Source organism: Musa acuminata, chromosome BXJ2-6 (assembly GCF_036884655.1).
Source record: "Musa acuminata AAA Group cultivar baxijiao chromosome BXJ2-6, Cavendish_Baxijiao_AAA, whole genome shotgun sequence".
NCBI lineage: Eukaryota > Viridiplantae > Streptophyta > Magnoliopsida > Zingiberales > Musaceae > Musa > Musa acuminata.
The window spans coordinates 14,405,998-14,420,697 of NC_088343.1; the positions used below are offsets into that span (position 1 = coordinate 14,405,998).

The 14,700-nt window shown below is 37.9% G+C and overlaps 2 protein-coding genes across 3 annotated transcripts; both read left to right on the plus strand.

Moving 5' to 3' along the window:
- The first annotated feature begins 6,104 nt into the window (after nucleotides 1-6,104).
- LOC103988124 (uncharacterized) lies at nucleotides 6,105-11,425 on the plus strand. Its single transcript, XM_009406651.3, has 8 exons — nucleotides 6,105-6,271; nucleotides 6,360-6,462; nucleotides 6,558-6,662; nucleotides 7,229-7,314; nucleotides 8,797-9,041; nucleotides 9,601-9,790; nucleotides 10,058-10,241; nucleotides 10,796-11,425. Exons 1-8 carry the CDS (start codon nucleotides 6,114-6,116, stop codon nucleotides 11,099-11,101), a joined length of 1,377 nt encoding a protein of 458 aa, XP_009404926.2. The 5' UTR covers nucleotides 6,105-6,113; the 3' UTR covers nucleotides 11,102-11,425.
- A 1,672-nt stretch (nucleotides 11,426-13,097) lies between these two features.
- On the plus strand, nucleotides 13,098-14,700 carry LOC103988125 (B3 domain-containing protein Os11g0156000). Of its 2 annotated transcripts, none has more exons than XM_009406652.3 (2): nucleotides 13,098-14,022; nucleotides 14,113-14,700. In XM_009406652.3, the coding sequence occupies exons 1-2, from the start codon at nucleotides 13,299-13,301 to the stop codon at nucleotides 14,247-14,249; spliced, it is 861 nt and encodes a 286-aa protein (XP_009404927.2). In that variant the 5' UTR covers nucleotides 13,098-13,298; the 3' UTR covers nucleotides 14,250-14,700. The 2 variants fall into 2 exon arrangements, with proteins under 2 accessions (XP_009404927.2, XP_064969099.1); XM_065113027.1 differs by having other exon boundaries at nucleotides 13,100-14,022; nucleotides 14,097-14,700.

Consider the following 14,700-nt stretch of genomic DNA (forward strand, 5'->3'; position numbering starts at 1 on the left):
TTTTTATGAGCCAACCCCCTTTCTGTCTTTAAATCCAAACTCCAATCAATAAAAATAATAATATGACGGTTCACACCTATGAGTTAAATCGATTAAATGTAATAAAAAAATATGGCTATTGTAGCTGAAAGTTGTTGCTGTACAAAACTGAACATTTGTGCTGCAGATGAATTGGTTGCTGCAGAAAACTGAACATTTGTGCTGCAGATGAATTGCTGCTGCAGAAAACTGAATGAATGGAATATGACTATAGCAGCTGAAAGATGTTTAGATGAATTGCTACTGTGGAAAACTGAACAAATGCAGCTATAATTTGATCTGAATAACAAAGCTGCATGTTATATTGCAACAGCTGTCAAAACAACAAATCTGAACTATAACACTGCTGCATTTAATCTGAAATATGAAACTGAACAAATATAAAAGCATGGAACATAAAACTGCTTGTCAAAACAACAAATCTACATGTTATATTCCTCCTACCATCTCCGTGTGAGATAGTCAAGATAACAAATCTGTCAATGCTGTCAAAACCAAGGTTCGTCGTATCATATCGTACCGACGTTTCGATCTGGGCTCGGTATGGTGCGGTACCAGTGTACCGGGTGATACATTAGGGTGTACCGAACGATACACCCTAGTGTACCAACAATTTTAAACTTTTTCATACTGTAGCATTGCTACAGTATACTACTGTAGTACTATAACGGTATCGGATGGTCCGTGTATTGGTACGTACCGCTTAATACGGGCAATACGCTTCGGTATGACAGACCTTGATCAAAATAATAAATCTGTATATTATATTACAGCAGCTGTCAAAGCAGTTCTTGGATCAGAAACTGCTTTGATCTGTGCAGAAATATGCATTCATCTAAGAGATTTGTTGACAAATCTGCATAAATCTGAATTATGAATTTGAACATCACATTTATAGTCTTTCAAAATATTGTACACTATAGTTAATTGACAACATCAAACAAATACAACCAATTTAATTTACATTCTTCCAAAATGACTAAACTGTCAATTTAAGTTATAGTCCTTCAAAAATGATCAAAAGATATCCAAAATATCACTGCTTTTTTCTACTCTGCAGTAAAGAAACAAATTTTAAAAAAAATCAAATGATACTAACAATTGAATCAGAAACAAATACTGAAAGAAAGAAACATGCAATTACTTGTAATTTTTTTCTTTGCATTGGAGGATGTTCAATATCTAGAGTTGGCATTGGTGTCCACTCTAGAGTCCATCCTATACTACACATCAGACAACTCACTTACTAGGGTGGATCAATAGCAACTGGTTGTGCTTCAGTAGCAAGATGTTCAGCCTATGTTCAGCAAAAATTCAGCAGCAAGTGACAATACTATTCTATCTTTTTATCATAGGACCCTTTGGTGGCTCAAGATGACATCTTAATTTTTGCTGTTTTCTAGGTTTTCTTTTAGGAAGATTGAGAAGCTCAAGTATTTTATGATTGTTAATTGGTCACATCTTCTTGTTATCCAAAGGATTGAGGAGATGACTATAGATATCCAAGAAAGTGGCTCTTCAATAATATATATCCACTTCGATCTTCATATTTTTTTGTAAATAATTTAAACATGATATAGTATAGTAACAAGGAATACCAATTAAATCTCATTCCCTACGATTGTAGTTACGACAAGCAATATCAACTGTTTTTTTATATTCCCTCGTTCCTGTAACCTCAAACTTGTCACCACCATTCTAAGCATATATCTAATTAATGGAATCTATCTTATTCGTCTAAAGAATGATCCTAATAGAAGGACAAAGCAACCTATAAAATCCGATCAATGAATCTTATTATATATGGATTCTATCCATTAACTTGACTTGAATCTCAAGTATCGTGATAATTAACTTACGATGAACTTCCAAAATGATTAAATTGAATATCACACTTTATTGTTATTTTGAATCCATTTACTGGTGATAAGAATACACGATCAGCTAAAACTCATTTTCATAGGTTGAAGCATCCCATACATATACTATTAAGAAAGTGTGTCACTGGGTGTTTGACCTAAGCCTTTGTAATATGTGATAATATTTATTATAAGATTTGACTTAGAATTTCATTTGTTAGATGATTTGGCAAATCCTTATTTTTTTTATAAAATAAATTATGAACATTTATATTTAGAAGATTCTTGCTTATTAGGTCTATTGATATGTTTTTATTTTATATTTTTTTTAAATAATCTATTTATAATCATGGATATGAGACTATGATGGAGAACACCTTTCTTTGTCACTAGGTAATGTTGCTAAAAGGTTCAAGCTTTTTTTTCACTCTTAATTCAAGTTGATAAAAAATTGTTTGCTTTGTTTTGAGAAAGACTATATGCCAAAATTGCTTTGACCCTTCAATTGCTTCCGATGAAATCACAATATCACTAACCTCAACTTCGGCATAATCGACATTTATTAGACTTAAACTCTACTCCTTGTATGACCCAAATTTTAAATAATTTTTTAATTGTAGATACTCTCATTCATCTTTAAACAACAATTGCGATGGCAATTGGCATGAACTCGAGCACAATCTATGGCCGGGGAGAGGGTTCCAATCCTAATGTCATTCCTTCTGTTCTAACCGAGAAATCCTTCTCCTCGTTACATTGTCTCTCAGTTTTGTTTACTTTTCACATTACTTGATGATAGATTAGCTATATTTGCTTTGCATTCTCGTAACTGATATAAATGTCTAAATGTTTGTCAAGACGAGCATACTTTTCCGCCTTCCTCCCCTACTACATTAGATTAGAGTAGTTTATTGTTTTTCTTCATTGCGGAGATATGGCGTGGACAATTAGCAGCAAGTGTACAATTGCAAGCAACAATAAACAGAAGGGCAAGGAGGAGAATAAGGTCATGCGTGTCACTAAGTACATTCTAATAGTGTCATGAATATCATGAGTTAGATTCAGTTAATTCATTATCGAAAGTGCAGGCTCATCCTAGTGTCTCCTCCTCATTGATATGGGGTGCTAACGTGACAAGCCGACAAGGGATGTCCGTTGGCGGGATGGTTCGTTGGGGATGATCTGACCTTAGAACAAAAAGGCCGAGTAGATGAATGGGGTCTCCCTTACTAAGGGGTTATCTTTTGGCGACGAGATCATCTCCTGGTCATCGGTAGTCTTGCATAATAGGTTTATACCGAGGAGTTCTTGACTACACCCTTCCGATGCTTAAGTTAGCGCAAGGTAAAGGAGAAGGACAATAGTATGAGCTATGTAATTGAGTGAGTCGAGAGAGCCTCCCAACTTAAGCTGGGGTATTACTTTTATACTTGAACGCTTGGCGAGGGCCAACGAGTCTCCGTCCTTGTCCCCCCCTTATTCGATGGAGCGAATGTGTCGATACGGGTAACTTGCCAGAGCGTGAGCTATGTTGGGAGGACTTTTAAGACCATGCTTGTGGTCAGGTTCCCTTCATTTTTTTATTTATGTCAGGTACAACATTCTCTTTCTTTATTAGGTTAAAAAGTTAAGCGAGGCTGGACTATGCCGTTGACCATTAATGCGAAGCGAGTCATGACGTATCATTAATCCGAATTTTTTTTCTATTTATCAAAATATTTCATTAGAATCTAATTAGTTATATTATATATATCTTATCTAATTATAAAAGGATCACAAGATCTAATGATATTATATTATGCCAATTATGAGAATGATAATATCTCAGTCTCTGCCACTTAGCCATCACAAACTGCAAATATACTATGCATTAGCCATCACAAACTGTTCATGCTATAGAAAACTATAGATCACAACAGCGGTCAAACACTTGAGCTTTTACGTGTAGAATTCAAGTTTTGGAATTGTACATGTGTGCAAATAGATGTGTAACTCCTTAGGTTAATGACCATATCGTACTTCTTGAATCCATGTAAGGTAATGAAAATGGTTGTTTTGTAGAGTAATCCAAGTTCGACAAATCACAAATAAATCACCTTAGTTTAAGAACCTCAAATTTCTAAGTAACCACGAGCGATTAATGTTATAGAGCAACTTTCTCTTTTTGTGGACGAGTTGCATGCAGCACCCAAAGAATTACCATGAGATTTAGTCAGCTCCAATTATTGAAATGGTAAGCTGACATAGCATTTCCTAGAGAAAGACCGACTACATTTGGCTTCGGTTTTGTTACAGCAGACTACGCCTATTTAATCTTATTTAAATTACTACCAATAATGTGCATGTCAAAATAATTAATTAACCTTTTTGCTAGTGTTGAGAAGGAGATGATGATCTTCCAAACCAAAAAATTCCCATATATTAAGAATCAAATAACACATCAAAAAATCATCACAAGTTTAATATGATTTGATACTCACTGACTGTTTGATCATCAAATACCTATGAGAAAATTCTAGAAAATATACAATAGGGTACTATAGATTTTGTAACAGGGCAACCTAAAAAGATATGACGAAATTTTGATGATTATGGATTGTTTCACTTAGTTATTCTTTGTTTTCTCTTTTGGGTTAACAAGAGTTTTTCATTAACAACTAGACACTCAATTAAGTTTTAATGTTCTTTTCATCCCCAAATAGATGATCGATCTTTGAAAGATAATTCAAATGCTATAGGATACTTTAAGAGCATTTGCCTTGGATTTACGTGATAGTTAAGAAAGACATGCAATTTGATTGAATTTGCTTTACAATAAGAGTTGCCATTCAAGTATTCAAATGATCCCTTTTGATTATTTATTTATAGGAGGAAGTGCTAATCACATTTGTATTGTGATGATATTCGATAGCAGAAGAAGTTGATTTAGTGATATTTGCTATTGTTAACAACTCAAACTCAGTTAACTATTAAGAATTCATATGAGATTATTAACAGCTCAAACTCGATTATTTATCGAAGATATACAAATCGATAGAGAAGAATTTATGGAATTTGAATTGGAAATCATATCTTCTTAAAACGTATTTCCAATAAGATGATTTATGAAATTTGATGAGATGGGTAAATTAGCTTCAGATTTATGTACCCTTAAAAAGATCAAATACATGGCTTACTTTTGGCCTGCTTCCAACATTTGCAGACATACTCATGTCTTGATATTTCAAAGATTAATTAGGGATCCATATACTCATAGCAACCTTTGCACATGATATAAGTGGTAGAATACGTTAAATAACACAATCCATATCTTTTTTGGGGAGGTAAAATGTTGGGACCAAATTATTTAAGGGGAATGAGGAATGTAATCATCATAATTTTATTTTCTAAAAAATCCATAAGTATCACTTTACTGTATGAACATAATCAGCTATTAAGGCTAATTCTTTTGTTGAACAAGAAAATATTTAATAAAATAATTATTTGATTAAATATGAAATATCATAATAAAAAAATTATGATTTTTACCTTAAGTAACATCCTTCCTAATCACCTATTTATTTATTTATGCTGAGCAAACTCTCTTTTCATTATTCAAACAAAGATCGAGAAGAGTCCAAAGACAAGCAAAATGAAGAAAGGAACAACACAGATGATTGCGAGGAATAATAAATCCCCATTGTTTCTTTATTAAGTTTAAAATATTTTAATTCATATTGATATTTTTTTTTTGGATTTTGGATATTACTTAATATTAGATTTTCAAAAAATTGGGATATATGATGTAAATATAAGAATTTATTATGTTATTTTATTACCTTGAATTCTTTGTTAATTTAATATATTATTCAGTATTAGATTTTGAAAAAAGATATGCATGATGCAGATTTTACAATATATGATGTTAATAAATTACTATGAATTCTTTATGAATTTCGGATATTATTTAATGTTAAATATACAAACAAATGAGTTGCATGATGCAAATTTTAGAATTTACAATGATATTAAATTACCTTGATTTTTTTGTGAATTTAAGATGGCAATTCCAGCGAGGAGAGAGGTCAGTCTCGGTATTTCACAAAGCAATTATTCTAAATTCCTGTTTATTATAATAATATTTCACAACGAGGACAAGCGAGACGTGCAACAATTAACCCTTTCACGTGCCTTGCAGCTGATCGCTAATGGGTCGGAGCAGAACGATCTTTGTTGATGGCGCTAAATGGTTCGGTCGAAGAGTCCGGTCTCGGAAACAGCAGGAATCAGGCTGGGAGGGAGTGGGAGAGGAAGGGGAAGAGAAAACAAGGAGAGGCAATCATGGGCAACGCCCAGTCGCCGTCTCCCGACCCTCCCCTTGATGCGGCAAGCTTGTATATAATAAATATCTCATCTCATCTCTTTTCTTCCCTTCTAAGTCATCTCATCGATTGAGTCATTGTTCTTCATATGCATACACAGGGCTTTCTCGAAGCAAGAGTTGGAGGATCTGAGGTCGCTCTTCGTGTCTCTGGCTGCTCAATCTGGGAGCAACTGCAAGTTCATTTCCGAGCCCGTGTTTCAGGTTCACCCCCCACCTTCGAATGATCGTTTGGAGCCCTAAATTCTTGATGTGGATCCCAACAACCTGATTCTCATTTTCTTGGACTGTTTTCGCAGGCGTATTTTCGGGTTCCTGGCCCGCTCGGCGCCAGGATGTTTCAACTGGCTGCTCGAAAGCGGAACGATGGCATGCTCACTTTTGAGGATCTCGTTGTTACCAAAGTTGGCTCCTTTATTTTATTCTTTCCACTCCTGACCAATCTTTTCTACAAAATTTGAATTTTTATTCGGTGACCCGTTTCCAGATTGATTGAATGTTTTGTTGGTTGCGTAAACAATAAGTTCCAAACAAGTAATCGTGATTAAGTTGCCTCCTCATAGCTTATCTTATATCTGACTTGTCTAGTTCCAATTTTTGTCTTTTTCCTCTTCAATAACTAATTTAACTGTATTAAAATGTAATAGGAAAGTTAACGTATCTTCCAGCCATGACATACATGAACTTTTGCTCAATTTGGCCTTTGTGTTAGGTACCTAGGAATTATGCAACGATGATTAGGTTCTGTTGATGGATTAGACATTTTGATTACTCTAGTTGTTTTAAAATAAATAAACTGGTGCTGTTCGTTACCTGAATTGTAAATTTTGGGATTCATTTTGGTCGTGATGTTGAGATAGCTTTGGCAGTGAAGTGAGCTTCTCTTACTAATTCTTTCAAGGGCCATTTTTCAGTATTCATGAAGTTTTTTGCTCGTCTTATGTCTCTCTTCCATTTTCTTTTGTGTCAGGCAACATATGAGAAAGGTGCTCGAGACGAAATTGAGGAATTTATATACCAATTATGTGATGTTACAGGAGACAGCATTCTAGGAAGGTAGGACATTGCAGTGAAGTATGCATATACTACACTTGATCTGATGAAGAAAAATTAAAATATTCAAGTAATGCAAAAGGAAATGAATCCTTCCTTTCCTACGTGAGACTAAAGATTAGAAAAGAAAGAAGCCAAGGGTTCAAGTACTACTGGTTGTTGAAAGCATACTGGAAACTTGCTACGTCACTTTGTTCCTTGCAATTTCAATCCTAAAGGATTTGATGAGTTCCCATCTTCATGGTTATTTCCATCTACATAAAATGCTTAGCTTGTGACAAGTATTTAGTGATCTTTATGCTGTAGAATCGGACACCTTGGTGGAGGTAGTATTCTTTTCTAAATTGAAGAACAAGAATACTAGCAGTGAGAATAAATACTTTTTCTATTGGTTACATAAGAATAAAAAATTTATGTTGTTACACAACCTTGTAAGGCAAAATTTTGATAAAAAATCTACTAGCAGATGGTCAAACTCCCTGATTTAGGTATGATGTTCATTACTGAAATGTTGTTTATACTTGTTCATTACTGGTCAAGCAGATAGGATTATGTGACAAAAGAAATCCTACAAGCCTTTTTGTTTATACTTGTACATGTCTAGTGAACCAACACCAGAGTTCATTGGAACTATATTGACAAAAGCTGGGATTGGTGTGTTTATACTTTATATTTCAGAACCCTTCTATGTCTTAGTTGATTATAAGCCATGAGAAGCATGTTATATAGAAGATTTTATGAGATAACATTTGTCAGCTGGAGCCAATAAACTATTCAAGGAAATAATAAATAACTTGTTTACCATCAAAGTAGAGATGATGATGTGACAAGAAAAATCCTAGAAGCCTTTTTGTTTATATTTGTACATGTCTATTGAGCCAACATCAGAGGTCATTGGAACTATATAGACAATGCTGGGATTGGTGTGTTTATACCTTATATATTCAGAACTATGTCTAAGTTGATTATAAGCCATGAGAAAGCATGTTATATAGAAGATTCTATAAGATCTCCGGACAAAAATTTTAAGTTTTTCCTTCTATTTGATTATAACCCATCTTTTGTTTATAACCCTTGTATTTGCTTTAGACCAAGGTTTTAAGTCTTTCCTAGATCTGTACATATAGGACTGTATATAGGTCTCGGGCATGAAGTGGCACACTGATCACCTTTTTCAAGCAGTTCACAGATGGTTCATTGGTTTCTGGGTGGTAATAGCATTGAAGATATATAGGATGATTTGTTGTTTTCTTCAAAATCTGCAGTATTGAAGAAAAATAGGATGATTCCACCATTAAGAAAAACATATTGTTGTTGCTCTGTGTAACTTGACTACCTTCTTTCAGTATAGTCTTATATCCATGAGAATCTGATATAGTTTACTTGACAATTTTCTTCCTGTAAGGTCTTAAATCCTTAAGAATTTAGTATTATTTATATTTAGTTCTATATACTGAATATTTTTTAGCTAACTTGACTTCCCAGGTCTGATATCGAGGCTGTACTAAAGTCAATACATGAAGCCTTATTTTCTCCACAATCTGATGATAATGACTTGAGTTCACAACACCAGGATATTCTAGAAGTGTTTATTAATGCAGCAATATTTTCGGAAAAAGTTGAAGGATTGGCCGGGGAAAGTATGTCTTTGGCAGATTTTAGAAGTTGGTGTAGCCTTCTCCCATCAGCAAGGAAGTTCCTTGCAAGTTTGTTGACACCACCTGATTCAGGTTTCCTATCTCCCTCCTTGATGCCATCTCCTCGACTCGCATCATAACTATTTGAAGCTTTTCTACTTGCTGACTTGTAGAATTATCTTTGTTGTCTCTATGATAACTACTTTATGATTGATTTTTCAAGTTTTCAGTTTTTCTGCATTTTTCTGCTACCATTTTTTACACAATTGGTGGCCTATCTGTAGGCAGACCAGGCTACCAAGTTCCATGTCTACAACGTCCAGAAAATGAATAACTATTTGAAGCTTTTCTACTTGCTGACTTGGAGAATTATCTTTGTTGTCTCTGTGATAACTACTTTATGATTGATTTTTCTAGTTTTCAGTTTTTCTGCTACCATTTTTTACACAATTGGTGACCGACCTGTAGGCAGACCAGGCTACCAAGTTCCATGTCTACAACGTCCAGAAAATGAATAACTATTTGAAGCTTTTCTACTTGCTGACTTGTAGAATTATCTTTGTTGTCTCTGTGATAACTACTTTATGATTGATTTTTCAAGTTTTCAGTTTTTCTGCTACCATTTTTTACACAATTGGTGACCTATCTGTAGGCAGACCAGGCTACCAAGTTCCATGTCTGCAGCATCCAGAAAATGTATCATCTGATATGCTACTCTTGTGGAAAGAATATGCTTGGCATATTGGAGGAGCTCTCTCGCAGAATGAGGTGGAAGAGTGGAAGCTTTTGTACCATAGTGCAGTTAATGGCCTCAGCTTCTCAACCTTTTTGGGCAATATATCGTGAGTATCTCTTTTGTTGGACTTCAATAGTCGGATCTGCTTGACCCAGAAATATGGGAATTTGGCACAAACAAAATGAAGTGAAAATATTATCTTCTGGGTTGTATATTATGTAAAGTGTAAACTATAACATACTTTAGGTGATTAGTTGGTTGAACCTAGTTGCCTTCTCAAATTCTCTATCATCCTATTCCATTTGGTATTTATAGCTTGGTCATCATGGTTTGTGTGTTACTAGTTAACTGGGTATGGTTCTGTGCACTGCAGAAATGGAGATGGACCGACTGTGTTGATTATCAAAGATACTGAAGGTTATGTGTATGGAGGATATGCTTCTCAACCATGGGAAAGGCAAAGTGATTTTTATGGTGATATGAAATCCTTTCTCTTCCAGTTGTACCCAAAAGCTTCCATTTTTCGTCCAACAGGAGCAAATAATAATTTGCAATGGGTAAGGTTAATAGAAGGATCTGTGAAGATTTACTGTATATGAAAATTTCTTCATGTAAATTACCAATAGTCATGGCAAGGGATAGACATGGTTTACATGCCTCTCTTGCTAGTTATTTTTCTTATGTTAGTGCAATGTTGTCCTTCTTACATTATGCTATTGTGGGAATCTGTCAACCAATGTTCTGAAAATCCCATCTGCATGGTAATTTTGACAGATGAGATATTGTTGGATTGCATGAAATGACCTATCACATGCAATCATGATGTTCTGCATTCTCATTTTGCTAAATTAAACCTGTTCTACCCTCCAATGAAGATTTCTTGCCATCATGTTCATTTTGAGCCTTTCATCTTCTTTAGCTTCTGTGCAGCAGGAAATACGTGACACCTGAATTTTGAGATTGGCTTTTGTTCTCTGGGCAATTTCTTTTCTTTCTTTTGCATATACAATCACTTAGTATGATTAGCCATCATCCACTGCCAATATTTGGTTCCAACAATCTTTAGTTAAACACAGGATAATAACTGACACCTGATTTCTTGTTGTGGCAGTGTGCTGTGAACTTTAGCTCAGATAGCATCCCAAACGGCATAGGCTTTGGAGGACGTGCAAATCACTTTGGTCTTTTTCTATCTGCAAATTTTGATCAGGGCCACACCTTTTCCTGCACAACTTTCAACAGTCCTTGCCTATCGAAGACAAGTAAGATACATCCAGAAACAATCGAGTGTTGGGGAGTCCTAGCAAAAGGGCCACAGAATGGAAAGCCTGAGGTATTGAAAGGTACGGTTCTCGAGAGGTTTAAGGAGGATCGAAACATGCTTAAGATGGTAGGCCTGGCAAACTCGAGCGACTGAACATTCAGAGTGATAATTTATCAAGGTAATAACAACTAGAGAAATGGCTTCTTTACAAGATTATTTTCCCCTTCATGCTATGTTACATACAAGAGCACAGTCTCTCCCTTGAATGACTCTCTTATCTGTCTGCTGTCGCGTTGCTGGTTTTATCTAAGTTCATTTCTCATCGTTAGATATTACACATGGATTGGGGACGGTTTCTGTTGTGCTCGAACAATTATAAGTCTCAGAAGATGACTATAGAGAGCCTCATGTATATGGACAGTATGGTAAAATGTAAATGGTGAATGTTACATGCAAGCCATATTATATTTGTGGATATTGACATTCTCAAACTTCAACCTCCCGTAATTTTGTCCAGTAGGTAACCAGTAGCCATCACTTTCCTGGTAGCTTGGACTGTATAATTGTTGAACAGTTGTTCTATCATCTTCCTCAAGTTACCGTCGAGTAACTCCTGGCCACTTGAATTCTCGGGCGACAGAAGCATTATCTGATGCACTTGGTTCATTGTTTAAGATGCCACACTCCAATTCCTAGCTGTGTTACCATGCATAAAATTCCACCTTATGTAAGTGTGGCCAGCTCATAGCCTGCTACGTCCAAAATAGTGGCAGTGAGTAGTGGCTATCAGAATCATCAAGAGTTTGATTTCAATTGATTTCCTGCTGAAAGAAACATGAATCAATCTTGCCACTGTGGTTGCAAGGTGTGCAAGTCTCACCGTCCTGCTCTACTGTCGACTACTGCTGCTAACAGAGCTCGTCAGGTGCACCCAATGATTGGAGTCTCTCACTCTCTTGAAAAGGCGTGGCCAAGTTCGACCGACCATGTCGTTGTTTTAGTGCCCTTCTGCAACATGCCAAGCTCTTTCTCGCTTTCCTCACTGGAGTTGAGACTCGACTTGTTCTTCCATCATTTGGTCCCCCCATTGTCCTGAGTCCTTGTTCCACTAGTTTTACAGCCTGATGCCAGTGAGCATTCTGGCTTCCAGAAAGGAAAAAAGAAGAGAGAGAGAGAGATAGTTGAAAGTCCCTACGAGGTCTTAGTTCATGACCCTTGAGTTATAATATTACTAATCCTTGTCCGCTGGTTCCCTGACAGAAGAAAACAATCAGATTCCTTACAGCTCCATGAATTCTGCAGTGGATACATGGCGTGACCCAGAAGCTGTTGGTGTTTGAGCACATTCCCATGTGTTTTCTTATCTCCTTGTTCAGATAACCCCACGACACATGCAGCAAGGATTAGATATTGTAGCATTACTGCATGCTAATTGAAAGATACCCACTCATTTATGTATGTGCACATGCAAAAAGAGAGTTGGGGATCTGTGGATATCAAATGCAAGCGAGGTGGGCGTACCCATGGTCTACAGGTGTCCCATCCATATGGTCATGGAGAAGAAGAGGCAGGTGGGTTTTGCATGATGGGGAACTGGAGGAGGAGAGGGTGCAGAGTACATTGCACACAACAGCAGGGGAGATGAACGGTTGGAAAGTGGCAGGTGTTGGACTAATCTTATCTTCTTCTTCTTCTCCATCTTCATCCCTGAGAGTCCTAATTCCCTTCCATCAAGTACATGTAGTTGGTCCCCATCAAGCTAAAACCCACATGATAAAATAGCTTCACTGTCCTGCTTTTTGTAGATGGAGATCAAGGAAGTGGCAATGCCTAACAAAATACTTGTTTGAGCTCAGTAGATGGAAACTCTAATATTGACCACAATTCTGATTAGAGCTGCATTCTGACCCAGTACACAAGCAGTCGGTTCTGAACGTTGGTATTCTCAATGGTCAAGTTTAGGCAATCCATCTTTAATGTTATGGTGGAGTTCAACCTACTCTCTCGGTCATACATTCCGGCGATGAGAGTCCTCCAGGTCCCTGCTGAGGTGACTACAGAGAAAGGATTCGACCTGACTCCTTGGATCGACGCGGAGGAATAATCATCTGAAGATTATTGAGCGACTCGGGATGTATTCCAGGTAAAAGAAAACAACCCCGGTTGCCAGGAGTCGTCGATAGACAACACTCCACGTGGAATATAATTGCTTGGGGCTCACACTGGATGGCTGTGATGATGACACAAGCGCAGCACTGGCTTCTGCATACCACCAGCTGACCATTCCTCATCAACAATCCATGGATGTTCTGATCGATCAACCAGGCGTCTCCCTTACATCTGTAGCCAGATGTTGCTGCGTCGGAAGTTATTCTTCGCGGGCTATAAATGCATGGTATTATCACTCGGACACCTTCAGCACCACCAACCGTCCACGGCCCCCGCCATCTCTCTCCCCTCTTCTTTGTCGTCGCTTCCAGACTTGAGCCACTACCAAACACATATGGCACAACATCACCCACAAGCTTGGTCTTGGATAGATCTGCACCACCATTATCAGCATCTCTACCAAGCAGAGGAGGAGGAATCAATGGTTGAGAGAGAAAACATGTTTGAAAAGCCCCTAACCCCTAGCGATGTAGGCAAGCTCAACAGGCTGGTCATCCCAAAGCAGCACGCCGAGAAGTACTTCCCCCTCGGCCGCGACTCAGGCGAGAAAGGCCTTCTGCTGAGCTTCGAGGACGAATCAGGCAAGGCATGGCAGTTCCGGTATTCTTACTGGACCAGTAGCCAGAGCTACGTGCTGACCAAAGGGTGGAGCCGCTTTGTCAAGGAGAAGAGGTTAGATGCAGGCGATGTCGTGCTCTTTGGACGTCCACGGTTCGGGGGAGACCGTCTCTTCATCGGGTGCAGACATCGGTGGGCAAACGAGAGCCCGCCACCGGCTCACGCCATGGCCGTGGCCACTGCTGCAGGGCCACGGCGGGCAGTGTGCCACCCTGATCCTTGCTCCTGTCCAACGAGCACCTCATGCTTCAGCTCGGTGCAGGAGGACTGTCTTCTTCTTCGTGCAGGTAATCCTTTGGGAACATTACAGCATACGGTCTCGTATCAAGCTACTGAATCGAATGATAAAGGATTCTTGAAGTTGAGTCCATTTACAGGCGATCAGAGGGATGAAGCAGTGCAGAGTGAGGCAGTGGCACCTGCTAACTCGAAGCGATTCAGACTCTTCGGCGTGGATTTGGACTATCGGCCGGCGCCTGAGCCGGAGCCTTCGATCCCAATCTCATGGTTTTAGGCCACAGCGCATGCCAGTCCAAGCCGACAAATTCTTCCAGCTCGGTTGCTGCAAAGACTCGACTCACAAGGTTGCCTAAATCGAGAAAATAGGATAAAAGGAGGAAGGCCACGTTCACAAGGTTAGATTCACTTGTGAGTTCCCAGCATAAGACACGAGAACAACAAAAGTTAGGAGAAGAGGAGGGGACAAGAAATCCCCGGTTTTCCGTTTAAATTTCCTTCGAAAAATGCACTGCGCAGGGTCTGACGAATGGGTGAAGTTTCAGGAAACGTCAGCATGGCACTGTGACTCTCTCGTTAAGTGTGTTGTTCTTCAGGAAAGGACTCCAGAAATCACTGGCACCTTCCTCTTTTTAGTTTTTTCTGAAGTGAACAGGAATCGAGTACAGTGTACAGTGTACACTCGACCATCTTTAACTAGGCAATAAACTGATCGATGTGTTGGCACA

Bases quoted from the DNA above. Each gene is read 5' to 3' on its own strand.
- LOC103988125 (XM_009406652.3), top strand. From the start codon at position 13,299: ATGTTGCTGCGTCGGAAGTTATTCTTCGCGGGCTATAAATGCATGGTA. The intron at 14,023-14,112 runs GTAATCCTTTGG...GTCCATTTACAG, and splicing joins CTGTCTTCTTCTTCGTGCAG to GCGATCAGAGGGATGAAGCA.
- LOC103988124 (XM_009406651.3), top strand. From the start codon at position 6,114: ATGGCGCTAAATGGTTCGGTCGAAGAGTCCGGTCTCGGAAACAGCAGG. The intron at 6,463-6,557 runs GTTCACCCCCCA...CTGTTTTCGCAG, and splicing joins TTTCCGAGCCCGTGTTTCAG to GCGTATTTTCGGGTTCCTGG. The intron at 9,791-10,057 runs GTGAGTATCTCT...TGTGCACTGCAG, and splicing joins ACCTTTTTGGGCAATATATC to AAATGGAGATGGACCGACTG.